The following is a 27,700-nucleotide window of genomic DNA, read 5'->3' as shown; positions in this document are numbered from 1 at the left end:
TGAGTGAAGAGGTAGAAAAGATAATCTCAATATATTGGATATGAAATTTCTATATCTACCCATTGTTTACCCTTTCGTCCATAGATGAATGACATCAAATGCTTTGTAATGCTTTGGAGGTGTGGGATTCCGAACCCTCCACTTCCATACATAATTCTGGAGCCTAGTTGCGCTTTCCCCCTTCCTGTATGAAGTTTATTGAGCACTGCCAAACTTTAATTGAGTGTTTATTGAGTGCTGCCAGATTGCTTAGGTGTTATCATTCTTGGCAGCACATGAGGAAAAAAAAAAATTGGGGAAGGATAGCCATATTTACAGAAGCTATATATTCTGACCATGATAAATGTAGGTCATTCCAAGATCTAAGATCCCATCATACCTGTAAAAAATAATGGTGTAAAGTTTGTTTTCTTTGAGCTGATGAGATTTTTGCACTCCCAAATATTTTATTACCTTGCGGCAGATTTTACAGCTCATCTGTTTTTGAATGATTGACTGTTCAGATGGAATAATACCCATATAGATTAAATTCCAATTTGGATTCGTTGATTTTTAATCTGGCCATTTTACCAGAATTGCTTAGTTCTTTCATTAATACAAGTATTGCAGCTTTAATATAAAAAAATGCAGCAATGCTAGAGAAGAAAGAAGGGGAAGAAATTTCCTCTTTCTACAACTTCATGGTCATTCCAGCAAAGGCTATTGCTCTACGCGGTGTAACTGTGGCTTCAGCTGTATTCTGGCAAACTGCTGTAAAAATCACGGTGGGCTCTCAGTTTTGCGACAAGTTCCCTGAAACAAACCACGGAAGTCAACAATTAAACTAAAGGCAATGCATTTTGTTCTCCCTCAACAGCACATGCAAATACTGTTGTCTTGACCATTGGATCTGTTATTGGTCTCATCTGCTCAGTCCGCCTGAGCCTGTCTTTGCATGCAGGGGAGGTCTCTAACTCACTGAGAATTAGAGACCCATCAGTTGCTCTCACCTGGCTTAGCCAGCCAACCAAAGTGGTTTACAGATGTGGCTGCTGTAGCATGCTGACAGCTTCTAGGAGCCACAGGTGAGAGCGGAGTGCAGGGTGAGGACCAAAATTGACAAACTACTCCAGTAGGAGCATGACGTGTCCCCACCAGAGGTATTACCGTATTGACCCAAATATAAACCTCAGGTTTTTTTTCAAATTCCAGCCGTGAAAAGTTAAGTGCAGTTTATATTCAGAACCAAGTGCTATGTGCCGGCCTCCCGAAACTACCGCCCTGAATGGGGGATGTGGGGGCTGCCAGCCCCGCCTTGGGGAGGCCGTGCTGGGAGGCGGTAGTACGGGAGGTGGGTGTGCAGTGTGCTCGGAACCAAGCGCCAGCGTCGGCCACCCCCCCACCCCCACCCCGGTCAGGGCAGTAGTACCAGGAGGCGGGCCGCACCCGCAAATTAGCCTTCAATTTTAAAGGTGCAGCTTATTTGTGGGTGCATCTTATATTTGGGCCAATACAGTACCTCTCCTATAACACTCTCCCATATATCACGATTGCATATTTCGTGATATCACACAGTCGTGATACACAATCACGAAAGCATGATACCATGATTTCGTGCCACAATGCCACAGAATCACGATTTCACGAATCACAACCACACAATAATGATATCTTAATCTCACGCTATGATATGAAATGTGAAAAGAATGCAAAGAATGAAAAAAATGAAAAGAATGCCAGCCAAGAGGAGGCTGCCTTGTAGCAAGTCAGACCTCAGATTCATCTCATTCAGTCCTGCCAGCCCTGACTGCAATATAATAATAATAATAAATTTTATTTATATCCCGCCCACCCCAGCCGAAGCCGGGCTCAGGGTGGCTAACAACAATAAAACAGTACAAAAGTACAGCATAAACAACACTCTAAAATCATTAATTATAAAATTAATTAATTCAAGCCACTGACAACCATTGGGCCAGAGCTCCGCAAATATTGCCGAGGGAGGGAGTCAGGCTGTGCCCTGGCCAAAGGCCTGGTGGAACAGCTCTGTCTTGCAGGCCCTGCGGAAAGATGTCAAGTCCCGCAGGGCCCTGGTCTCTTGTGGCAGAGTGTTCCACCAGATCGGAGCCACAGCTGAAAAAGCCCTGGCTCTAGTTGAGGCCAGCCTAACTTCTCTGTGGCCTGGGACCTTCAAGATGTTTTTATTTGAAGACCATAAGTTTCTCTTTGGGGCATACCAGGAGAGGCGGTCCCGTAGGTGCGATGGTCCTAGGCCGTATAGGGCTTTAAAGGTTAAAACCAGCACCTTAAACCTGATCCTGTACTCCACTGGGAGCCAGTGCAGCTGGTATAGCACCGGGTGAATGTGATCTCGCAGCAAAGACCTCTTAAGGAGTCTCGCTGCAGCATTCTGCACCCGCTGGAGTTTCTGGGTCAGTCTCAAGGGCAGCCCCACGTAGAGCGAGTTACAATAATCCAGTCTGGAGGTGACCGTCACGTGGATCACAGTGGCTAGGTCAGGGCGAGAGAGGTAAGGAGCCAACTGCTTAGCTTGGCGGAGATGGAAAAATGCCGCCTTTGTTATAGCTGCAATCTGCGCCTCCATGGAAAGGGAGGTGTCAAAGATTACACCCAAACTCTTAACAGACGGTGCTGGCACTAATTGCGCCCCCACAAGAGATGGGAGTTGTCCCCCCAATCCCATATCGTCCTGTCCCAGCCACAGGTCCTCTGTCTTCGAAGGATTTAGCTTCAACCGGCTCCCACGTAGCCATCCAGCCACAGCTTCCAAACATCTGGTCAGTGTGTCTGGGGCCAAGTCAGGATGGCCATCCATCAACAGATAGAGTTGGGTGTCATCGGCATACTGATGGCAACCCAGCCCAAAACTCCGAACAAGCTGGGCGAGAGGGCGCATAAAGATGTTGAAAAGCATCGGGGAGAGTATCGCACCCTGATGTACTCCACACACCAAGGAGTGGCGCGATGACAATTCCCCCCCAAGTGCCACCCTCTGTCCCCGACCAGAGAGAAACGAGCGCATCCATTGAAGGACTGTGCCCTGGATCCCCACGTCGGCAAGGCGGTGGTCCAGAAGTTCGTGATCGACCATGTTGAAAGCTGCTGACAGATCTAGAAGAATCAGCAGCCCCGACCCGCCTTGATCCAGCTGTCTACGAAGATCATCTGTTAGGGCAACCAGAGCCGTCTCGGTCCCATGACCAGCGCGAAGGCCAGGCTGGAATGGATCCAGAGCCGATGTTTCATCCAGAAACCCACCAAGCTGTTCAGCAACCACTCTCTCAATCACCTTACCCAGGAACGGAAGATTCGAAACCGGGCGATAATTGGATAGATCTAAAGGATCTAATGATGTTTTCTTTAAGAGCGGGCGCACCACTGCCTCCTTCAGTTCCCCTGGGAATGTCCCCGTGCCAAGGGACAAATTGATGATATCCCCAGGAGGGTCCGCACCTCGTCTGGACACGCTCTAATCAGCCAAGACGGGCACGGGTCGAGAGGACAGGTGGTGGGCTTTCTAGCTCGGAGGATTCTGTCCACATCAGCTGGGGATATCCGGTCGAAGTGGTCCAATACTGGACCCGAGGACAGCCGAGGGGCCTCCAGTTCCTTTATTGTATCCAAATTGGCAGGGAGGTCATGGTGGAGCAACAAGACCTTCTCCGCAAAAAAGCTCGCAAATGCCTCACAGCTGTGTGTCAAATTGTTATTTAAATTTGGCTGTCCCTCAAGGGACATTAAAGACCTGTTTATACTAAATAATTGCGCTGGGCGAGAGCTAGCGGATGCAATGGAGGCCGAGAAGTATGACTTCTTAGCAGCCTTCACCGCCATCTCGTAGGTTTTCATAAAAGCCCTATAAGATGTTCTTGAGGCTCCGTCACGGGCACCCCACCATACTCGCTCTAGCCGTCTGAGGTCCCGCTTCATTTTCCGGAGCTCCTCGGTAAACCAGGGAACCTGGTTTCTGCGGGGTCGCAGAAGGCGCTTAGGTGCGATCTCATCGATGGCTGCCAGGAGCTGGGTATTCCAGCCCTCAACAAGCTCAGTCAATGAGTCGCCAGGGGGAGCATGGTCCCGCAAGGCTTGGTGGAATCTGTCAGGGTCCATCAGCCTCTGCGGGCGAGCCCAAATCGGCTCGCCACCTAAGCAGGGTGGGGGTGGAAAGTCAATCCTGGCTTTCAGAGCGTAGTGATCAGACCATGGCACCTTCATCGAAGGAGACATGATCACATCTATACCTACGCCAAAGATCAAATCCAGCGTGTGGCCTGCTTGATGTGTGGGGCCCGAAACAAACTGGGAGAGCTCTAGTGTTGCCATGGAAGACACCAGGTCCAGAGCCTGTGAGGAGGGAGTGGCATCAGCATGGATGTTAAAGTCCCCCAATACCAATAGGTTAGGGAACTCCAAGGCCCAGCTGGCCACCGCCTCCAATAGGCCTGACATAGTGGCTGCTGGTGCGCTAGGTGGCTGGTACACCAGCCAGACAGCCAAGCTCTCCTCGGAGCCCCACACTAGGCCAACACATTCAATGCCGGGGATCGATGGCAATGGTAGAGCCCTGAAAGAATAATCTTCCCGGATTAATAATGCCACCCCTCCCCCCGGCCCACAGTCCGCGACTGGTGGAGGACGGAGAAACCCAGGGGCGCCATCTCTCGTAAGGTAACTGTTGCCCCTTCGCACACCCAGGTCTCCATCACACAAGCCAGGTCGACCCCCTGTGAGATAAAGAAATCTCACAGGGTGGCGGTTTTATTGCCTATGGACCTGGCATTGCACAGCACCAGTGACGGAGGTGAGTAATCCTTGCTCACCCTACCCTCGTCCCTCGGGATGAGGCGCAGATTGGAAGGGGTACGAGCATATCCATATCTCGATCCCCTTCGCCTATAACATCTGCCCCCACCGCCATACCTCCCTCGCCCCTCCATGGTAGCAATCCCAGGCCTCATAGTAGCCTCCATTGATGGCAATTAATGTTATTCTTTATGCCCCTCTTGCCCCCCTCGCCAGCCAAGCGGCTGCTCTAGCCCTACCAAACTGTCTTTCCCTCCTCGGGAAGCCACAAAGATCTTCCTCCTTGAGGACCCCTGACGTCCAGAGACAACCAGACACCCCCAAAGCACTGCCACCCAAGCTGGGGCAAGGAGCCAGACAACTCTGGAGTTGCCCACTGTCAGAAACTCACCTGCCCTGGGACTTCTTGGGAGGAGGAGGTGAGGCAGTGCGGAGGGCCGGATTTAAGTTTGATGTGGCCCTAAGCTACTGAAGGTAATGGGGCCCTTTATATGTCCAGCTGTTCTTTGTCAACAACAAATTGTCGCTGGATTTTTTGTGTGTTGAATATATGCTCTATGGTAATTGATGGACCTCATAGGTATCTCAAGTCATTTGCACATCACAAAAGATGTATTTTATTAAAGTCATTGTTGAACTGAAATACAATTAAGAAGAAGTATATTCATAGTTAAATAATTATTCAGCTCTAACTTGAAATTATTTTTCATTCATAAACTTAATACTGCAAACACATTGGCATTGGGCAAGAACAAAAGTTCCTTTAGGAACACAATTTACAAAGACTAATCATCTAGTCTCTAGAAACTTGCTATAACATTAAATAATGATAGGTGTAAATACGTGATGCAGACGACTCATAATGATAAATAGCTTTATTCATATGAAATTAAGTGTTATAACCTGTACAATGCAACTGTAATTCATACAATGCATTTTTTAAATATACTATCAATATCACCATTGTAGTCTACACTGTTCATTGGGACAGCAGACCTTTGTACCCTGTTACACTTAGTGAGTATAAAAGACGGTATTTCTAGTAATAGGTCACATTCATAAATAATACAAATACTATACATGCCTGTACATCAAAAAATTATTGAACAGGTCTAATTAAATGAATGCATCTACCCAATACCCATTCAATTGTATAATTTTATCATCATTCATTGTTAAATTGCTGTTTGAGGGGTTGTTCTTAAAAGTCTGGAATGGATTAATCCGTTTTGCATTCCTTTCTGTGGGAAAGCACGCCTTGGTTTTGGAACGCTTTGGTTTTGGACTAGACTTTTGGAAGGGATTAAGTTTGAGAACCAAGGTACCACTATATATAGAAATGAGCAAACCAGTGATATTTTAGGGAGCAGGCTAGCAGGCAGGGCCCATTCCTTATATCACAGGAGCCTATACAACACAAAACACTGTTGCTTTATGTAGGTTTTTGTTATGTACTAAAGTTCTCACCCTGGGCCAGCAGGGGAATACTGTAGATAGTTTTCACTCAGGTCCACATATGCAAATAAGGGATTGAAAGTGACGTTCAGTGATTGGATAGTTACAGAAAATGGTTACTGTTGCGTTCTAGTGGAGCTCTATATAAGCAGGCTGGCTGAACCCTTCAGTTCAGTTCAGTTTTTTTCTGACCTGTGAATAAACAAGAGATGTTTGAAGAATCGCTGTGTCGTTTGATATGTTCACCCACAACTTAACAGTTTTATTTTATTTGTTTTTTATCTTATATTTTGGAAATGTACATCCAGGTTTTTTTTCCTTTAAATTTTTTTGGGGCCCCAAGACAGTGAGACTTAAGCTATAGCTCAGGGGTCAGCAACCTAAGGCCCATGGGCCGGAAGCGGCCCACAGAGGTTGTTTGACCGACCCATGAGCTGCCCTAATCGAGTTGCCTGCTCACGTGCTGCGCTAAACTGCCACAGTGCAGCGTGGGGACTCACTTCTGCAGCGCTGAAAATTGCATCTGCGCAGACACAGACGCTGAAAATTGAAGGCTCAGGTGCAATCCAGCCCATGGAGGGATATCCACTGGACTGATCCAGCCCAGGCAAGATAAACCTTGCTGACCCCTGCTATAGCCTGTTTAGCTTATACGTAAATCCGGCACTGGAATGGTTCAACAAGATGGGCGATAGATGCTATCCATGTTGCAACTACTCCCCTTGCAGTGGAGAAAGCTTTAGAATCTATGCCACTCATCCTGACTTGAGCATATGAGTTTTTGTATAATCTCATGATAGAAGCCATGAAATACTGTCCCATGCTCATTTTTTACATCAACACTTAAAGGAACTGCCAGTTGACTCGTTTTGGCAGTTTTACATGCATCAAGCAATATGACTACTAGTGGTAAATTTTTGCTTTTGCTGTCACGGATGACATTTAGTAGCCTGGGGATTGGATCAGTTGTGATGTAGGAAGAAATAAATGTGTTAAGCCTTGCAGTAAAGATTGCTATAAATATTTTAGCATCTTGATTTAAAAAGCCTATTGGCCTATATAAGTGGTTCGCAACTGGTTTGCAGCGGGTCTGCGTAACCCACCAAGGGGGTCTGTGGCACCATTCACATAACAAAAACTACTACAGAGATATCTAAATGTTCAAAAGTAGGGGGTCCATGGCTTGGCTTTTAAAAAACAGTAGGTCCATAGTACTTAGTGAATTGGGAACCACTAGTCTATATGGTTTACCGACTGAGGATGACAAGCTAGCAGTGACTTAATAATGTACAGTGGTACCTTGGGTTAAGAACTGAATTCGTTCTGGAGGTCCATTCTTAACCTGAAACTGTTCTTAACGTAAGGTACCTCCTAATGCTAATGGGGTCTCCTGCTGCCGCCGCGCGATTTCTGTTCTCATCCTGAAGCAAAGTTCTTAACCTGAGGTACTATTTCTGGGTTAGTAGAGTCTGTAACCTGAAGAGTCTGTAACCTGAAGCGCCTTTAACACAAGGTACCACTGTACAGCTGTTTTTTCTCCAAGAATTAAATTTAAGCATACTTTTGGGGAGTAAGTGTGCCTATTGCAGTGTGTGGCTTGACCCTAAGACAACAGAAGGGACCTATTGCCCCCAGGATAACAGGTGAAGAGGATGTTACTTTCAGGCTACGGTGTATACCGAAAGCGGGAGTTTGTCCCTTTCAGCATTTTGGGTTTTTCCCTTTTAAGCATAACTGGTAGAGGACTGGTTGTCCCCCCCCTCCCCCGCAGCATGTCATTACTGAAATAGTGCATCCAGCTTGATATAATAAAAATTTGGGGTTAGTATTTACAGCCTAACTCCCCATCAAGTGACCCAGTATCCCCTAAGTTAATTATCGGACAGAGAAGAAAGAGTAGAGGCAGGAAGCAGTCAAAGCAAAGCAGATCTTTAAAGTCTATTGCAAAAGAGTTCCTCTTCCCGCCTTGCAAGGAGGTGAGGACCCAGATGTGTGTACAGTGGTACCTTGGTTCTCGAACATAATCTGTTCCAGAAGACTGTTCGAGTTCTGAAATATTCGAAAACCGAGGCACAAACGGCTGGCTGCAAATGTGAAAATTGAAAAACATGCAGCGGAAGCCATTCGACTTACAAGGCACGTTCAAAAACGGAAGCATTTACTTCCAGGTTTTCGTCATTCGGGTTCCAAAACATTCATCAACAGAGACATCTGAGAACCTAGGTACCTCTGTAACAACTTTTAAATTGCCCAGCCCCTTAGTCAAAGATAATCCAAAATCATCAAACAGAAAGAGACACGTTGTCACTGGAGAATATTTCTGACCCCCTTCTCCCAGAAATTGGCATTTGTACAGGAACAAAGGATTCAGAGACAATTGGCCATGAGCGGCCACTGTAAGGGGAAATGCTGTTGCTAGAGAGGAGGGAGGAGGAGCTCAGTTGGAGCAACATCATTATCAGGGCATACTGCATTCTTGTCTCTCGCTATTATGAATGAATAAACTCATTAAAAAGGCTCTCTACCTTGTTTTCTCTACTTCTTGCTGCCAAGGGATGGGGGTAGGGGTGGGGAGGAGAATTCCCGAGCCTGACAGTGTGACCTGTCTCCTGTCTGTCAAGACACCTGATAGTGCTTGCTGATGGCCTTATTCTAGACAGTCTAGGCCATTATTTGGAAATGGTAATACCTCAATTCTTTAGTCTATTGTTACAGACATCCCCTATTCATGAGAGATGTTTTATGTATTTGGAGGATAATTCCTTCTATGGCACAGAACATCTTTGGGGACATGACTTCCGGGTTAGCGCCTCCGGTAATGGCGGATTTCCTCTGACCGGGAGGAATCTGCTTCGTGGAAATCAGGGTCTGGACCGCCACAGCGAGGCGGAGACCTATTAAAAACCACAGGCGGAAGAAGACTGTGGACGTGGGATTCAGCTGGCACCTTTTGCGCCTCCCCTACTCACGGGGAAACCTGGTTTCGGGGATCCAGAGCGACGTGGGGTGAGCGGCGCGGTGCTTCGAATCGACTGCTTTTTTCACGAAGTGAAGCCACATTGCTGTTGCCGGACAGCGCTGACTTTTTCCTGTGGACAATTGGACTTAAAAAAACTACCCGTGAGTAGAATGGAAAATTGGATTACTAAACATCTTTAATTTGGCACCGAAGCGGGAAGGTTCCAAAGAGGAAGTCCGCCTTCCGCTTTTGTAAATAGATTGAAGCAAAGACATTGCAAGCTAAAGTCTGGAAAGTCTTTTGTAAAGGATTAAATCTCCATCGGCTAAAATTACTAAACCCCCCTTGGAAGCAGGAGAAGAGGGGGAAAGTTTAGATTGTTTAAGTCTGCAGGAGAGAGAGTGAAGAAAGATAAATTACCACCGTTTTGAACCTGGGAACGGGCTGCCAGGGAGTGACGTATTGGGAAAGTTCATTGACTGTGAATAAAACGTATGTTGACAGATAGTTAAACAAGAGAAACATATTGATTCCAATGTTTCCTTTTGCACTTGAAAGGAGCAAAATATCTGAAAATCGAAATTAACTTTGTTAACTTTGTTGCTGGACCTGCTTTTAAAAAGACGGATACAAATAGAAACTGTTTCCCCTAGAGGGAGCTCTTGGAACTGTTGCAGGAGTGGAGCTGGGGAATTCTCCAGCTGTAGAGATTAAAGACCGTGAGAATTAGACATTGACCTTGAACAAGAATGTGGACATAAGAAGCCTTAGTGATTGCTTTTTGCAAAACAAGTGCCTTATTAGAACAGCTTCATGAGAAGATGGATGCGATGACTACTAGCATTGACAATTTTGAACAAAAAAGGATTGATTTGGGACAAAAAGTGAATACTTGTAAAGAAACTACTCAGGAACCAACCCAGGAATCTGCTTTGACATGGCAAGCTTTGGAGAAGACAAAGGAGGAGGTTGTTGTTGAACCTCAAGTAATACAAGTGGAGAGAGCCTCGGCCTTGTATGAGCATAAGCTGTTGCTTTTGAAGACCGAATCTGGAGAAAGCCAGATCTGGAGAGATGGAGTCCTGCTTGGGTTGGAGAAGGAAAGTTGGAAAGATCCCCTTATGCAGGGATGCTCTGGCCTTTGGGATCTGGTTTTGGGCCAGGGGGAGATTGGAGTGGCGAGGGCCTTTAACTTTGGAGGGACTTTGAAACATGTTTTGAAATATTTTTTGGATTTTGGCCCTGTCTATGGAGAATGGGCTGACCTGTCGAGAAGGGATAAAGACATTGTTAGTTTGGAGTCTTCCCGAGATCTACTCCTCAGTGACAAAGGAAGGAAATTAAGAACAAGATCAGCAGAAGACAAAGTAAAGTGTAGGTATAAATATGAAGAAGATCTGCAGAAGGGACATGGAAAAGAGTTAAGAGCCTCGGACAGGAGATCACCAGGTTAATGGACTAGATGGAATGGATAGAAAAGACTGACAGAACCCGAGACCAGGGTGAAGAGACGGTGGATGAAGATTGGAAGAAAGTTTTAAAATTTATTTAGAGAAATATTGTAAAATTTATGAGTGTTAGAAAAATGTTGGAATGAAACTATATGGCTTTAGTAGAAATGTTAAAAGGAGTTATGTACAAATAAGTTTTAAGTTTTAGGGTTTTTTATGGTAAGATAAGGTTAAAATAAATCAAGACAATTAAATGACAGAAAATAGTGAAAGATGGAAAGGATTTGCTGAAATAATTAATAACTAGAATACAAAAAAGGGAGGTGTGAGGAGGTCGATGAAACAAGTTAATGAAAGACAAAGATATGGAAATATTGGATCTATTTTTAATTTTTTTTGCTTTTGTTTTTGGCCTTGATGTATTCTGTGTTTTGTTCTTTTTTTTCTTTTTCTTTTTTATATGTATTGACTTGTATTGTTTAATCTCTTTTTTCTGTAATTTTAAACTTTCAATAAATATAATTTTTTTAAAAAGAACATCTTTGGGGACATGAAGAGAGTCAAGATGAGCTTCAGAATTGCCCTGGGAACCCGAAAGTGATTTTATTTTCAGGGATTTTTTTTTTTTTTTTGAAGGGTGAAGGATTGGTTTTCTGTGGAGCATGTGTCCGCTATGTGTGCACCTTAAAATTTGTGTCACAAGCTCTATTTGGTCTATTTGGTCTGTTGGTCTCGGCTAGATTAAAAACAGCCATTGTAGAGCTTTCAATTCAGTCGCCCTCAGTTTTCCCTGCTAAAGTCCAGCAAGACATTGCACCTATCCATTTTCAGACAGCCGGCTATCAGCCATCATGCATGCATGGCTATCAGCCATCATGTGACTGGTTATTTAAAAAATATTTATTTTTTTTAATATTGTTTTCCTTATCACACCTGGGGAAACAGGGTGATTTCCTTGTGTACATCTCTCTTCCTCCCTTATTTTATTTCCTGTTAGTAGTTTCCAACTTGTTTTTCAAATTGGTGGCCATTTTGTGAACCTCTGCCACTTCACATTCTACCTCAGCTACTTGGCTCACTATCACTAATATTAGTATTTCATTAATTACAGTGGTACCTCGGGTTTACAGACACTTCAGGTTACAGACGCTTCAGGTTACAGACTCCACTAACCCAGAAACAGTACCTTGGGTTAAGAACTTTGCCTCAGGATGAGAATAGAAATTGTGTGGCGGCAGCACAGCAGCAGCAGGAGGCCCCATTAGCTAAAGTGGTGCTTCAGGTTAAGAACAGTTTCAGGTTAAGAACGGACCACCAGAACGAATTAAGTTCTTAACCCGAGGCACCACTGTACTTTATGCTGAAATCCCTGTCTTTATCCTACTTTTAAGTAAATTGTAACCCTGTTTATCCAAAAGTTCCCGGTCACAGTTAGCATTGAGGGAGCTATTTTAGGCCCAACCTGAGGTAAATGATTGGCGAGCTTCCTCTGTAGTGATGAGGACACCATCACTGTTACAACACCTGTATTACTTACAAAAATGACCATGAAAGACAATTGTAAAACAATCTTAAAATGCTTGCTGTTAATATACAAAATAAATGTTTTTCACCTTCACTGTTGGGTTGCTAGTTTTATGGTTTTTTTCACTTAAGAGTAAACCTGCTTAAATTAATGGACCTACTTTAGTCATGCCCATTAAATTCAATTGGTCTACTCTGAGTAGGTCTAACATAGACTGCAGCCTTTTAATTAACCTTAAGTTTTTTATTTTTTTAGCTGTTTTAATTGATCATTTTTATATTTTTAATACACCACTTAAGAGGTTTTACTACAATTAATCAGTATTTACATTTTGTTAAATAAAATGAAATGGAAAAAATTGCATTCAGTTGGCTGTGCACATTCTGCAATACTTTGCTCCTTGAGGTTCAAACAGCTATTCTTCTGTGCCCGTTTGGGGTTAGTGAAGATTTTTCTATTTATGCAGACTTTTGCTACACCAAGTAAGAAAGGGGTCTGTGTTGAGGATTGGTTTATCTGACACTCTTTCCTTTGTTTGCTTGGGGGGTTGGATTTATATAATATTTATTTTTTATTATTTGTTTGCCATTTAATACCCTACCTTTCCTCCAAGGAGCTCATGGTAGCATGCACACTTCTCATTTCCTCATCCTCACCACAACCCTGTGAGACAGGTGAGGCAGAGATATAGTCAATGATCCAGTGAACTTCATGGCTGAGTAGAAATTTGAACCCTGGTCTCCCAAGGTCCCAGTCCAACACTTGAAGCACTACACCACACATTTTGATGATACTTGAGAAAGTGATTTTAGATATCAGATTTAGATGTAACATACCATAAGCATATTTTATATGATGGCTCCTAAGATCAAAGGGCAGTTTTATGTCTATGTTTGGATACAACTGGGTGCCATTTTGAATCAAGACTAAATATTCCAAAACTGCAATGATTTTAACAAAACTTTTGCATGATGATTCTTGAGATCAAATAGCAGGGTTTTCTTGGTCTATATTTAGATACAACTGGATGCTGTTTTGAATCAAGATAGTGGACTGAACCTGTCTAAACTGCATGGATTTTAACCACTGTATTCAAAACTGTACTGATTTTGTTGTTATTTATTTTACTATTAGCAATGCTGGATAAGAGGCTGCTGGTTTTTAAAGAAAAAGCAAATGGCAAAGGAAACATCCCATAAGTGTGGAACTACCACTAAGAAGGCCCTCCCAGGAGTGCCCATGCATTGAACTTCAGCAGAAGATGGAACTGCAACTAGGGCCTGTTTTGCAAATCTCAGTTCCCGGATTGGTATGGAAAGAGGCATTCTTTCATATATCTGAAGGATATGAAAGAGATCTTGCTACTCATCACTGCTCAAGAGTGAAATTTAGGGGTAAGAAGCAATATTTTTATTACATTGTTATTGTTATAAGAAAAAAATGCTAATTTTCCCTTATGGGGTATCCTAGAGCCCATATAAAGTCCTTAGGAGAAAATAACAGAGGCCAACCAGAGTATATTGAGAAGCAAAGTGGCTACTAAGCCTGATCTTTATTAAAGAGTTGCAACAGGGTCCCCACTCACCACATGCAGGAGGGAGAACCCTGAACAATGGTGTACAAACCCTTACATAGACTTTTGAAATTGCCCACCCTGTAGCTCAAGACCACCCCCCAAAACATCATACATACATCACAGGAGGCAGTTTACAGCAGAAATCCTATCTGCCAGGATACCTGTTAATGGGTTTACCTGGACAGCCTGGCCATTCTTTTGTGATGATAAATATTTAATTCCTGAGTCCTGGTCACAGGCTCACCCTATTCATACACAAATGTGCCCTTAAGGCATGATTTGTGAGCACAGAGACAATGGGGAGGCTTTTCCTATTTCCATCCAAACTGCAGAGGAATATTTGAAGTCACTGAAAGACTCAAAATGGCTTTAGGACTGTTTTCCTATACTGTTTCAGACATGTGGTATATATACTTATGTATGTGTTTGCCTGGTACATTTATGAACATTTATTTTATATCTTAGACCTTATAATTCTCATAACAATTATAATAGTGTTTCTCAAGTCTAAATCATCCTGGCATGGTGATTCATTGATTTATGGTCACATGGATTTGGCTGCCATCAGTTTCGTGCACTTTAACTGCAAGTTTTACAATTACTGTACATGAGGAATCAAAGCATAAATTGTAAAGCCCATGACCACTTGCAAAGGATTTGCAACCCACTTGCAGGTTGTGACCCACAGGCTGGGAAATGCCAATTTGCAAAACATTTAGCACAAGCTGTCCTCAGGATTTCCCTGCCTGTTTCTGCATGCTTGAAATCTCTGAATTTGTTTCATGTACTTTTAGATTTTTAAAAAAGTATTACTGTATATTAGATTGGATAACATTAAGGGACTTTGATGTATTATATTTGGAGGGATATGATAATCAGTATGGGTGGCATGCCTATTTAATATATGAGAAGGTAAAGGGGCTTCTTGAATCATCTAATAAGGAAATCATTATATAAGATCTGAACAAAATATAAAGGAATACTATAATAATAATAATAATAATAATAATAATAATAATAATAATTTTTTTTTATTTATACCCCGCCCTCCCCAGCCAAGGCCGGGCTCAGAGCGGCTTACAAGCAATAATAAAAACAAGATGAGTGATTACAACTTAAAAACAAAAATAAAATACATTAAAATAATGGAACATTAAAATATTAAAATGAAGCCTCATTGCAGGAGAAGGAAAAGAAAAAAGAAAAGGGGGGGAGGGAATCAAATTGGCTCCAATCCAAAGGCCAGGCGGAACAACTCTGTCTTACAGGCCCTGCAGAAAGAAATCAGATCCTGCAGGGCCCTGGTCTCATGAGACAGAGCGTTCCACCAAGTTGGGGCCAGTGCTGAAAAGGCCCTGGCTCTGGTTGAAGCCAATCTAACTTCCTTAGGGCCTGGGACCACTAGGGTGTTGTTATTTATGGACCTTGAGGCTCTCCGTGGGGCATGCCAGGCGAGGCGGTCTCGTAGGTACGAGGGTCCTAGGCCGTGAAGGGCTTTAAAGGTCAAAAGCAGCACCTTAAATCTGACCCTGTACTCCACCGGGAGCCAGTGCAGCTTGAAAAGAACTGAATGAATATGCTCCCATGGCAGAGACCCCGTGAGGAGCCTCGCTGCAGCATTCTGTACCCGCTGGAGTTTCTGGGACAGCTTCAAGGGCAGCCCCGTGTAGAGCGAATTACAGTAGTCAAGCCTGGAGATGACTGTCGCATGGATCACTGTGGCCAGGTCGGGGCGGGAAAGGTAAGGGACCAACTGCTTGATGCGGCGAAGGTGGAAAAATGTCGCCTTGGCTGTTGCTGTGACTTGCGCCTCCATGGAAAGGGAGGCGTCAAGGATTACACCCAAACTCTTAACGGAAGGCAATGGCACTAATTGGGCCCCCGCAAGAGAAGGGAGTTGGCAGCGGCGTAGCGTGAGTTGTCAGCACCCGGGGCAACGCAAGTAATTTGCGCCCCCTAACCCGGGGCAAGGCAAGTAATTTGCGCCCCCCCAACCCCTAACCTGCGAGTTGCCGCTGGCGCTGCCGCGCAAACAACGCTGCTTGCCCGGAGGAGGATGGAGGCAGAAGCAGCCGCCGCCTGTGGCTGGGCCGAGGGTCTTCGAATGATTTAGTTTCAATCGGCTCCCACGAAACCATCCAGCCACAGCTTCCAAGCATCTGGTCAGTGTGTAAGGGGCCGAGTTGGTGTGGCCATCCATCAGCAGATAGAGCTGAGTGTCATCAGCATATTGATGACAGCCCAGCCCAAAGCTCCGGATAATCTGGGCAAGGGGGCGCATAAAGATGTTAAAAAGCATTGGGGAGAGAATTGCGCCCTGCGGCACTCCACACACCAAGGAGTGGCGTGACGACATTTCCCTCCCTAGTGCCACCCTCTGTCCCCGACCAGAAATATAAGAGCACAACCAATTACGGGCTATGCCCTGTATTCCCACGTCTGCAAGGCGATCGTCCAGAAGATCATGATCGACCATGTCAAAGGCTGCTGACAAATCTAAAAGGATCAGCAGTCCTGACCCGCCTCGATCCAGTTGTCTACGGATATCATCTGTTAGGGCAACCAGAGCCGTCTCCGTCCCAAAACCAGGACGGAAACCGGACTGAAATGGATCTAATGCCGATGTTTCTTTCAGAAACCTACCAAGCTGTTCAGCAACCGCTCTCTCAATTACCTTACCCAGGTATGGAAGATTTGAAACTGGGCGGTAATTGGATAGGTCTAAGGGATCTAATGAAGTTTTCTTTAAGAGTGGACGCACCACTGCTTCCTTCAGTTCCCCTGGGAATGTCCCTGTGTCAAGGGACAAATTGATAATTTCAACCAGGGGGGTCCGCACAACATCTGGACACTCCCTAATCAGCCAAGACGGGCACGGATCCCCCTGTGGACCTCACCTAAAGAAGCGCAGGCAGTTAAGAAAAAGAATATGGAAAGGGAATGGGCCACATACCAATTATTATTAGAAGGATGACAGGAGGAGCCTACAGTGAAAAAATATGAAGAAATTAAGGGGCATTTAACAGATTGGCTGCAATATTTTCAAATACATCAAAGATTAATCATTGATAAGAAAGCAGGACTTGCAAAAGAAACATCAAAATTTGAAAAAGAATTGATACAAAGGAAAATATATATCGCGGGTATACGACCTCCTATTAGAATGGGAAGTAAAGGAAGAACAAGTGAAAACCGTAATGGTGAGATGGGCACAAGATCTGAGTTACATGGAACAATGGGAAAAATTATGACAGGAAGACACAAAATTCATGGCCTGTTATAACCTCAGGGAAAGCACAATGAAGATGATGTACAGATGGCACCAAACTCCAGAAAAACTTGCTAAAATGTATAAGAATAGATCACCTATACTTTGGAGATGTAACAGAGAAATTGGGTTTTATTTGCATATGTGGTTTAAGTGTACAGACATTTGTGTATTTTGGAATAATATATCTGAAGAACTTTAAAAACTATAAAACTATAAAAAGGCCAGAAATATTTTTATTAAGCATCCTGCCAAAAGAAATAGGGAAATCAAAAAGAACATTGTTAATGTACGGCATAACGGCAGCCAGAATTTTAGTAGCAAGAAATTGGAAAAATACAACAATACCCAATACGGCAGACTGGCAAAACCTAATGGTAGAATATCTGCAGCTAGCGAAGGTGACAGGAAGGATAAGAGGCCAACCAAAACAAAAAGTCTACAAGGAGTGGAGAATCTTTAAAGAATACTTTAAAAACTATGGTATAAAAGGAAACATCTTGGCAGAACTAGACTGATCCTTGTATTGTATAAATATAAGATAGTAGGGAGATAAAAGACTATATAAGAAATATGCAACTGTGTGGTATAAGGTAATTGATAGATAAAGTACAGTGAGATTAATTGGAAGTCATTTTTAATTTCTTCATAAGTTTTATAATTTCAGTATCGGGAGTATAAATGATGTTTGTTATACTAATTTTGTTGTTTCTTATATTGTGGTTGTTTGTTTGATTTCTTCATTATTTGTTTGTTTGATTACAGTATGTTTGTTTATTTGTTCATTTGTCTGTTTCCCCATAAATGTATTTATTTTTGTTACGGCTAAAATCTGGGTGCGGGGTTACTCTGCCACCCAGCTCATCGGACTAAGTCCGTGGGTCCCTGCGGAAGAAAATGAGCTCAGCCGGACACAGGAGCAAACTGCAGAAGGTCCAAGTTTATTGCGCAACAGGTTCAAGGCGAGATTGAACAGTGAGAAAGGGGTGACATGAACTTTTGAAATTTCCCTCCATATCCCAGAATACAGTGCAAAATACATCCCAGTTACATCATGAATACATTAAGAAGAGGTTGGGTTACACAGATTAACATATGGAGGAGGGAGGGGTGAATATGCAGAGAGCTGGAGATATGCGCAGATAAGCACATCCTGAGAAGGCAATGGTCCATGTTTGCATAGTCTGTCACCTGGCATCGCCTGGAGGAAGGGTTTGGCAGAGTGATTTTGACTGGATTACTTGAGAGATTATGGAGGACAGGGGAGGGGTGATGGAGTCCTAGAGAAATTGAGCAAATATATTGTAGTGAAGAAGACATGCCCCCCCCTTCCGTAACATTTTAAATCGATAAAGATATACTTTTTAAAAAAAGTATTACTGTATATTAGGTTTTAGGGGTTTTTTTATTTTAATAACAGCTTGTTTAGACTGTACACCACTTTAGAGATTTCTTAAAACAAGTTGTATATTTATTGATTTATTGGTTTTAGGCAGTGTTTTCATTTCCAGGATGTATTATTTTGTTTCATAGTATGCCACTTAAGAGATTTTTGAAATGTTAAGCATTATATTTATTTAGTTCACTTTTGGAGCTATGGCAACCCTGTTAACATGCTTTTAAATAAATAAAAAGTTGAGCTTCTGGGAGAAAAGGCAGGATTTCAGTATAAGGTGGGGAAGGCAAACAAAAAAGTAGTTGCAATATAGCCTATATTATTACACTGCTAGGAAAATTCCTTGGAGAGCGCATGGCTTTCTTCTGGGCGCCAGTCAGTGCTTAGAAAAATAAAAATTTTATGTGACATGTCTGTGCATGCGCAGGGACCACCGTTCTATTTTTGCTTCTCCAACATATCTCCATTCAAGGCCGCGCCCACTCCTATTTATACATATGCAAATATTAACTTATAGACGCACATCCATGGCGACCAAGCAGCATCCGAAGAGGAGGCGGGATTAAAGCCGACACATCCGCCCCTGCGTTTAAGTTGTTGCCCATCTTTTAAAACCTGTGCCTATAGAGGAGGGTATTTCTGCGCCTGCGCTTTGTCATCCCTCTCCTGCTATCCGTAGCCCCTCCGTGGGCAGTTATCCTCTGTACGTCCCATGCACAGAGAGCGTATGCGCTTGCGCAAGAGAATTCTCTCGCTACCTGATAGGGAGGAGGGAGCTACATCCTTACGTTCTTTTCTATGATGGAGGTGGGGAGAAGAGTAAAGGCGCCTGCCCAGTAAGCTCGGTTTTCTCGCACCCGTTGGGGGAAAAGCAACATTGGAGCTTCTGCGCATGTGCCTTTGGCTCACCCGCGTTCTCTAGGCGCAGGGACGCGTCTGCGCTTGCGCGGCCACTCACACACGCGCACAGGAGTAAGCGAGGGGGCGGGAGGAAGAAAAAGTCCCCAGTGCGCATGCGTATTTCGATTCTACTATCCCTCTGGTGGCGGCCGCGGGAAAGGAGAGATAAAAACCAATCTGCGCGCCTGCGCGCAACTCGCTTTCCCCTCGCCAGAACCAGGAGGAGGCGGCAGAGGAGGAGGAGGCGGAGGCTCTCGCTGTGTGGAGATAGCGTGAGGGGAGCCCAGGCTCTGCCGCCACCCCGTCTTCTCCCACGCATAGGAAGACCCAGGAGAAGGAGGAGGAGCAGAGGCAGCTCCAGCTAAGCCCGGTCTGAGGCGAGGCTGCGCTGCTGCTCTGCTCTCTCAGTCCTTGCCTGCCTGTCTCTCCCCTCTCTTTCCCCGCCTCTTCTCGCTCCCAACATGTCGGCGCCGCCGGCCAAAGTCAGCAAGAAGGAGCTCAACTCCAACCACGACGGGGCCGACGAGATCTCAGGTGCGGGTGCCGGAGACGGGGGCGAAAGGGGGTCTTGTGTGGCGCGCGGGAATGGCGGGCGGGACCCGGAGGTGGGAGGAAAGAGATGTACACGCCGAGGCTCTTCTCCTTTGCCCCCTCCGCAGCCGCCATCTTCTCCAGCAGCAGCAGCAGCAGCGGCCGCCACCGGAGGCGGGAAGGGAAGCGCGCCTTCGAGCGCAGGGGGGCCTCGCTCGTGTGGGCCGGATGTGCAGGCCGCGGCGGCGGCTGAGTCCAAGCGAGGGAGGGAGGCCATGTTAAAGCGCCCCTTTTGTCTCCCGCGCGGCGCGCTCTCGCCCGCTCACTCTCCTTGCGCCCTTGGCTGCTTTCTTCTTCCCGCCTCTCTGGCGGCGGCAACAGCAGCAGAAGGCCTCGCTCTTCGCTTCCGATCCCTTTTATATCGCTTCCTCGCATAAAGGGAATATATCCTCCCCGGCCGCACTCCAACCGTGCTTTCTTTCTTTCCCGCCCCCCGCTTTTGCTTGCCGCCATGATTGCCTTCCCTGCAACGCATGGCTTTTGCCTTGCAGCAGCTCGGAAGAAGGTTTTGTACTTTGGAGGCAGAGGAGGAGAGGGGCGCGTTTTGTGGGTGTCTTTTTTACTACAAAGCGGCGGCTTCCCTCCTGCAGTTTGAGGGGTCGCAACTTCCCACCACGTGCAGCTGTGCCATGGCTTCGGCGGCTCAGATCAAACCCGAAACTCGTGGCTTGATCTCCGCCCCCAAATCATTTATACTGTATATGTGTATACGCACCTACAGATGCCCAACGGCAGATTTCTTTAAAAGATGAATTCTTGTTTTCATTGTATTTGAGAGAAACGGGGCACTCTCCACCCTTTAAACGATGCTGCTTGTAAAAAGGAAACCCACAATTGTCTGGCAGGGACCAACCCTCAAAAGAGTGCCCAGCGTCCGTTACTCTGCGCACGTGTTGCTTCTACCGCCGTCTGTAGCCGCCTTTTTTTTTTAAAAAAAAGATTTTCTTGCTGGGATGAGTTTTAAGGTGATTCTGCTTTCATTGCCTGCAGCTGCACGCCAGCAAGCCACGCTGCACATAGAGCATGTCGTGCAGAATTCATTGTGCCATGTTCCCAAAGAAAGGGGCCTGGAATAGCAGGCTTCCTTATGCCAAGGGGAGGAGGGGGTTCCCCTCATCCCAGGTTTTGGAAAGCCCATTTGTCTCCAAATAATGCAGGCTAGACTAAGAGGTCCGTGGAATCCCGCCTTCTGGGTTTTTAAATAGGCTGCTTCCCACTCTTTCAGCTGTCTGAAAGCACACTAGACAATAAGCATTGTTTCTTTAGTGTTCACTTGTTCAACAGCGGTTTTTTATTGCCTTAAAAATTCTGATCCAGGAAATTAATGTGTTCTCAGGTGTGCTCTTTATTACATAGCTTTTTCAGTTAAATGAAACTGATGGGTTGATTAGTTCAACAACTTGTGGCTCTATATAAAGTGGGGCTCAGATTTTGGATCAAATTCTTTCAGCACAGTACTGTGTGAATTTATACTTAGGAATAGGTTTGTCTGATTTGTTTATTTTTAAAACCATATTCTCAACTTCCTATGTAAGTGTACATAGGTTTGGAGCCTAAGAACGGAAATGGAATGTTTTCTTGTTAAAATGCATGTTCAGTGTATGTGGGAGAAAGCATGTGCAAATGTATACCCAGTCAAAAGCAAAGCAGATCGAGAAACAATATAGATCAAAATTCCATCTACAATATTGAGAACAAGCATTACATGTGTTTATTGTGTTGCTAATTAGAATCTGACTTGAGGCACATTTTTTTTCCAGACAAAGAGCAGCAGGAAGCAATTGAACATATTGATGAAGTACAGAATGAAATAGACAGGTAACCCAGATGGTGTTATATGTTTATTCAGAATACATTAACAAGCATCTCAATGCTTACGTTATATAATAATGTAGGTTTACCAAACAACATAGCTGATAAAAGCTTTTTGTCTGCTATTTAGTAATTTGCTTATAAAGAGTTATAATATAAGGCAGCTGGAATGTACTTCGAAACTTGAAAACATGAGCTGTGCTTATTTGGATTTCATCTATTAAATACAAAAGTTGAAAAGGAAACTGCTGGTAGCAGTAAGAAGTTCGTATATTTTGGACAGAGATTTTCATAAGTGATGTGAGTCAATGCTGCTTATTAAGATGCTAGCTATGGGTGTGGAAGGGGAAGGAAATCAAGCCCCCCACTCACCCCAGCAGCCAAAGATGTAACCTGCAAATTACATACATTATTGCTCCTCCTTTCTGTGGATTTTACAAAGACTATTCATGGTATTTCTTAAGTGTGAAACAATGCACCTGGTTCATAGGGGTTGAAAAATGAATGAATGTTGATTTGTTTAATTTTTCATTCCTTGCGTGCATACCTACTGTCAGCAATCACATGTGGGGCAAACGAGTTTTCTGAGCTAGTGGCCTTTCTGAACCTTTGGTCCCCAGATATTAATGAACTACAATTCATATCATCCTTGATCACAGGCCGTGATGGCTAGGAATGATGGGAGTTGTAGTCCAACCACATCTATGAACCAGAGTTAAAACTGAGATCTATATATGGGAGATGCTGTGCAATATGGTAATAGGGTGTATTTGACTCAATTAATGCCACTTGAGAATGTTTACTGCTCTACAATTAGGACTGAATTCATCATCATTCAGATATAGTGGTCGCTCTGGTTACAAACTTAAATTCGTTCTGGAGGTCTATTCTTAACATGAGGCACGCTTTCGCTAATGGGGTCTCCCGCTGCTGGTGCTGCGCCGTCGGCGCATGACTGCTCACATCCCAGGGTAAAGTTTGCAACTAGGGGCATCTACTTCTGGGTTAGTGGAGCTCATTACCCGAAGCATTTGTAAGGAGGACGGTACGTAACACGAGGTTCTGTATTGTCTTTGCTATAGACTGAATGAACAGGCAAGTGAGGAAATTTTGAAAGTAGAACAGAAGTACAACAAACTCCGCCAACCATTCTTCCAGAAGAGGTCAGAATTGATCGCCAAAATCCCGAACTTTTGGGTAACAACATTTGTCAACCACCCACAAGGTACATTAAAGTGCTATAAATTCTAAATATTTATTTTATAAATTTGTACTGATTTCTCAAAGTGACTTGATATACTGAATATCCTATCCAACAATATATATTTTTTGTTCTGGACTGTGTTGTTAACGAACCTTTTTCTATTTTTATCAGTGTTTACTTAGATTTTATTAATTGTCTTTTCTATGTTTTTAGCTTGTTCTGTTTTTGTAAGCCACCTTGAGTCCTGGACTGGGAAAAAGGCAGATATAACTAAAGATAATAACAGTAACAACAAGATGAGAGTCTATGAAAAACAATGCAGATATATTCTCTAATGCAAAACATTTTATTCAGATTGCTAAACATTGGCTTTCTTTGTATTATTTGGCTATATTGAGCAGTGTAGTTGAGGTGGAAGCACAGCTTCCATCAGTGGAATCTCTGAAGAAGTTCCTGGTGGGGAGGGGACTGTGGCAGGGAGAGGTTTGTTGTCAGATGCAGCCCACTTCACTTAGCTTCAGGCCTCAGCATTCTATAAAAACAAGTCAGAAATAATTTATTAGAACTGAGTTTATATTAGTTGATTTCCATTATGTGGATGAAGTTGAAGAACCCAGCAGCAATATATGTTTCAGAGCAGGTTAGGAAATAAAATTCTGTAAGGTGGTGATGCTTCTGCTGATGAATATGTAAAACGCACATGTGATGGAAACTTTGTAATTCTCTGCTAGTATCTGCACTGTTGGGAGAAGAAGATGAAGAAGCGCTGCATTATTTGACCAGGGTGGAAGTGACAGAGTTTGAAGACATCAAATCAGGTTACAGAATAGATTTTGTAAGTAAAGGTGTGCTGCACCTTCCTTACCACGTTTGCGGATGGCTGGGAGAACAGCCTAGTGCTCCCTGAGGCCGTGCTTTGAAATATCTATGCCGTGTAGTGGTATTGACATTCTTATATTCTCTTGACTGCAGTATTTTGATGAGAATCCATATTTTGAAAACAAGATGCTCTCCAAAGAGTTTCATCTGAATGAGAGTGGGGACCCATCATCAAAATCAAGTGAAATCAAATGGAAATCTGGAAAGGTATGTAACTGCAGATTTCTTTGAATCCCTGTTGGTTTTGTGGGATAGTTGATCCCAGACACTAGCAGTGGCTTCTCCAGACTCTCTTTCCTCCTTGCATCGGTGCTGGTTGTATCTGATGGATTTTATGTGATCTGGTGTTTCAGAGGATGGGATTTATGAGCTTCTGAGATTGCTGTGAGTACAACTTGATTGGGCACAACCCTTTTGTGTAGTGTGAAGGGATCTGGTTAATTTGCAAAACAGCATGGTACTGCTGGGAGATTGAAAAGGGACAAGCATATAAAGATATTAAAAACTAATTGTTTTAGTTTATTCATTTATTCCATCCTTATCCTGCTCTTCCTCCAGGGAGCACAGGTTAGGCTGTGAGAGTGACTGACCTAAGGTCGTCCATTCAGTGTCATGACTGAGGATCTGAACATGAATGTAATCAGGTTGGCTCTGAGCAACTCCATAAAGATACTTGAGGAGGCTTAGAAGTCGGATTTTAGTAATTCAGTTGTTATGTCTTCTACTTCTGTGGCCTAAAATTGTCTGAAGATTCATATTAGATGCAGACCTGCTGGAATCTTTCCTCTCGCCCCATCCCATCCAGCCAATGCTTTAATGGAGAGAACCAGAAATAACACAAAAGAAACTGGAATGGCCTATTCACCTGCTTCTTTAGCATGGCAGGTGTCAGGAACATCTGGGCCCCTCTTGCCTGGGATGTTTCCCTGAGCTATGATAATTCCACTTGCTTGCCTGAAGGGAAAGGGAGGTGTGTTTGTAGAAACCTGTTGCTGGGATGTGGCCTGCTGTGTCTAGGTTGTCCACAAGGGGATGTGGCCCTGCTGAAAAAGCACAGTTGTAGCCGTGGGATGTTCCTGATGAAAAGGTCTGTTTCATTCGACAATCTGGAATTCTCTGCCATGTGAGAGTGTTGCACCACAGCTACACCATGTAAAGAACCCTTAAGGGTGCTGAGAGTTGGGAGATCCTTAACAAACTACGGTTCTCAGGGTTCTCTATGAGGAAGCCTTGACTGTTAAAGTGCTGTGGAAGTAGAACTGCTTCAGAATGGGCAGTTCATCTGTACCATCTGAGGGCCCTTAATCTTGAACTCCTAAATTATGTTTTCTCTGAATTTGGTGGGGAATATCTAAAGCAGTTTGCTGCTGCTGTTCAGTAAGTGGTCCTGCTTCAGTTTCTGAATAAAGATGACTGATTAGCAATCTCCTAAATTAAACTGAGTATCTTTTCAGTGGAAAAACTCACTTTCAGAAGGAGGTTTTGATGTTTCTGTTTCCTTTTTTTTGTAAGGATCTGACAAAGCGCTCAAGTCAGTCACAAAACAAGGCCAGCAGAAAGAGGCAGCATGAAGAACCGGAGAGCTTCTTCACCTGGTTCACTGACCATTCTGATGCTGGTGCTGATGAACTAGGCGAGGTCATTAAAGATGACATCTGGCCGAACCCATTACAGTACTACTTGGTAAGAGTCTTTAAATGAGTTTGCATCATGCTTCTAGGGGGGGGGGGAGTTGAGTAATTTAAGATAAACATGCTAACATTTTAATTGTTCTTCAAATAAGGTTCCTGATATGGATGATGAAGAAGGTGAGGGAGAGGAAGATGACGATGATGAGGAGGAGGAAGAAGGCTTGGAGGACATTGATGAGGAAGGTGACGAAGATGAGGGCGAAGAAGATGAAGATGATGACGAGGGAGAAGAAGGAGAGGTTGGAATGACACTTGCCATTTAGCAATGGCTTGTAAATAGGCTTAGGAAGAGCAGAACCAGTCATCTTTGCCATGGCATCTTCTCTGCATGCCGTAGTCTTGAGTGACTTGGGTTAAGTAGCTGTAATTTGAAGGATCTCCCCTTCATGTGGAAGATCAGTGTTTTGAACAGTACAGGAGCAGAAGCTTGTTCAGTGTGTTTATTAGAACAGGCCCCTTAGCAAGCATCGTCAGGATAGCAGTTTTGCCTTGTGATGTAGAAGTAGAGCAGAAAAGAGTGTGGTAGAGCCTCTCCTGAAAAGTAAAAGTTGGGAGGGAATGGATGGTATGAAATTTGGATTCTTATGGTGATTACTTAACAGTGTGTTTAAATGTTGCATTTCTTTCAACAGGAGGATGAAGGAGAAGATGACTGAACACTGACAGATTCCAACCACCCTCTTTCCTCCCTGTTTCCCCCATCTCCAGTCCCTGGGAGCAAGTTGCTGTCTATCCCCGCCCCCCAATCCTTTTCGTGCTCAGTCGCCTTGTTCTCCTGAGGTCTTTTTTTCCTCTCCTCTTCACCATGGTTCACAAATAATTTTGCAGAAAATATCAAGCAGCATTTGGTGGAAATGAAATCTTTACTCATTTTGTTACCCTCCCCATTTCCTCTTTCTAAACAAAACAAAACAAAAACTTTTAATAAAATCAACACACTGTGTTCTGTGGGGAAGAAAGAACCTTCTCCTCCCTTCACTCTGCTGGAAGCTGAAGAGTGCTAGGCCCCTGTGTAGTAGTGCATAGAATCTAGCTTTTTCCTCCTTTCTCTGTATATTGGGCTCAGAGATTACACTGTGTCTCTATGTGAATATGGACAGCATTTACCAACATGTATCTGTCTACTCTTGTTTTTTAATTAAAAAAAAGCTTAAAAAGGAGGGGGTTATAGACAATGTAAGCAAGGGTGGGTTTCAGATGTTGGGGTGGGTTAAAGGGGCATTTGAACAAAACAATACGTCTCCTTTGGCATGTTTAATCCCAATAAACATCCTTGCAGTTTAAAATATGACACTTAGGAGATTTTTTTTTAATTACAGTTGAGCCCTGCCACTTGATGGAGAATCAGCAGAACCTGTAGGACTTTATTTGGATTTCACATTCTCTATTGTAATTTTGTTCTTTGTTTTGTTTTTTCAAAAGAATTTTGTTTTACTGGAAAAAGAAAGTTGCTCAGTTCTGAATGTTCAAAAGTGTACAAGTTGCTTTGTTACAATAAAACTTAATGTGTACACAAGGGGGCTAATAGTCTTCACTGGAAAAATGAAATAAAAACATGTTTGACCCCACCCCTTTAGTTTGCTTTCTCAGTATGGAAGTTAGTACCATTAGGACTAATCAATATTACGTTGATGGGAAGAAAACTCTTAAAAGTAAGTTATATGATTAGCAACATAGCAGTTTTCCTTTTCGTGAAACAAGCCCCTCGTGCACACTTAATTCTTGAAAGCATGATTAGAGGACATCAAAAAACTAAAAGTAAAGTGGGTAGAAGAATGAAAAATAGAAAACAAAGTGCCGGTAAATAGAAAGGACTTCCAATTCTCCGTCTGTCAATTATGTATACTGTATAAAGATTATACAAAATATTAAAAGTATTCACACCAGGATGATATGCAGCTGTTCCCTCAATCTACTAGACAGCGTTTTCCCAATCTTCAACCTCTGACATCTCAAGTTCATACATTTTCCTTTCCACGCAATTTTTTTTTACAAAACATGTCCAAAGTTGTTGTTGTTGTTGTTTTTTTGATGTTGCTAAATGTCAAGAACAGTTTCCTCTGGTACTCTATGATTAATTTCTCTCCAAATAAATTCCAACACCTATTATTAGAATAATCCATAATTATTTATTGTATGTTCATTAATTTGTACCCAGTTCAATATCTTCCAATCCCATTTCCCAGCTTA

General features: G+C 43.6%; 1 protein-coding gene and 1 long non-coding RNA gene across 4 annotated transcripts; one reads left to right on the top strand and one right to left on the bottom strand.

The window, feature by feature from the left end:
- Window positions 1-418: 418 nt before the first annotated feature.
- On the bottom strand, window positions 419-19,383 carry LOC309523836. The gene is made up of 3 exons (XR_014215654.1): window positions 18,957-19,383; window positions 12,795-12,856; window positions 419-792 (listed from the first exon to the last, which is right to left on the bottom strand). It is a non-coding gene; the product is annotated as an uncharacterized lncRNA (long non-coding RNA).
- On the top strand, window positions 13,328-27,026 carry SET (SET nuclear proto-oncogene). Of its 3 annotated transcripts, none has more exons than XM_082208005.1 (8): window positions 13,328-13,587; window positions 21,685-21,742; window positions 22,819-22,961; window positions 23,672-23,775; window positions 23,913-24,026; window positions 25,332-25,502; window positions 25,603-25,693; window positions 26,143-27,026. In XM_082208005.1, the coding sequence occupies exons 1-8, from the start codon at window positions 13,455-13,457 to the stop codon at window positions 26,148-26,150; spliced, it is 822 nt and encodes a 273-aa protein (XP_082064131.1). In that variant the 5' UTR covers window positions 13,328-13,454; the 3' UTR covers window positions 26,151-27,026. The 3 variants fall into 3 exon arrangements, with proteins under 3 accessions (XP_082064131.1, XP_082064129.1, XP_082064130.1); XM_082208003.1 differs by having other exon boundaries at window positions 25,603-25,749; XM_082208004.1 differs by lacking the exon at window positions 13,328-13,587 and adding an exon at window positions 19,580-19,867 and having other exon boundaries at window positions 25,603-25,749.
- The last annotated feature ends 674 nt before the right edge of the window (window positions 27,027-27,700 follow it).

This window comes from Podarcis vaucheri (genome assembly GCF_965113315.1).
Source record: "Podarcis vaucheri genome assembly, chromosome: Z".
In the NCBI taxonomy this organism is placed as follows: Eukaryota; Metazoa; Chordata; class Lepidosauria; order Squamata; family Lacertidae; genus Podarcis; species Podarcis vaucheri.
This window is presented reverse-complemented; position numbering and strand designations above follow the sequence as displayed.

Bases quoted from the DNA above. Each gene is read 5' to 3' on its own strand.
- SET (XM_082208003.1), top strand. From the start codon at position 13,455: ATGGAACTGCAACTAGGGCCTGTTTTGCAAATCTCAGTTCCCGGATTG. The intron at 13,588-21,684 runs GTAAGAAGCAAT...TTTTTTTTCCAG, and splicing joins CTCAAGAGTGAAATTTAGGG to ACAAAGAGCAGCAGGAAGCA. The intron at 23,776-23,912 runs GTAAGTAAAGGT...TCTTGACTGCAG, and splicing joins CAGGTTACAGAATAGATTTT to TATTTTGATGAGAATCCATA.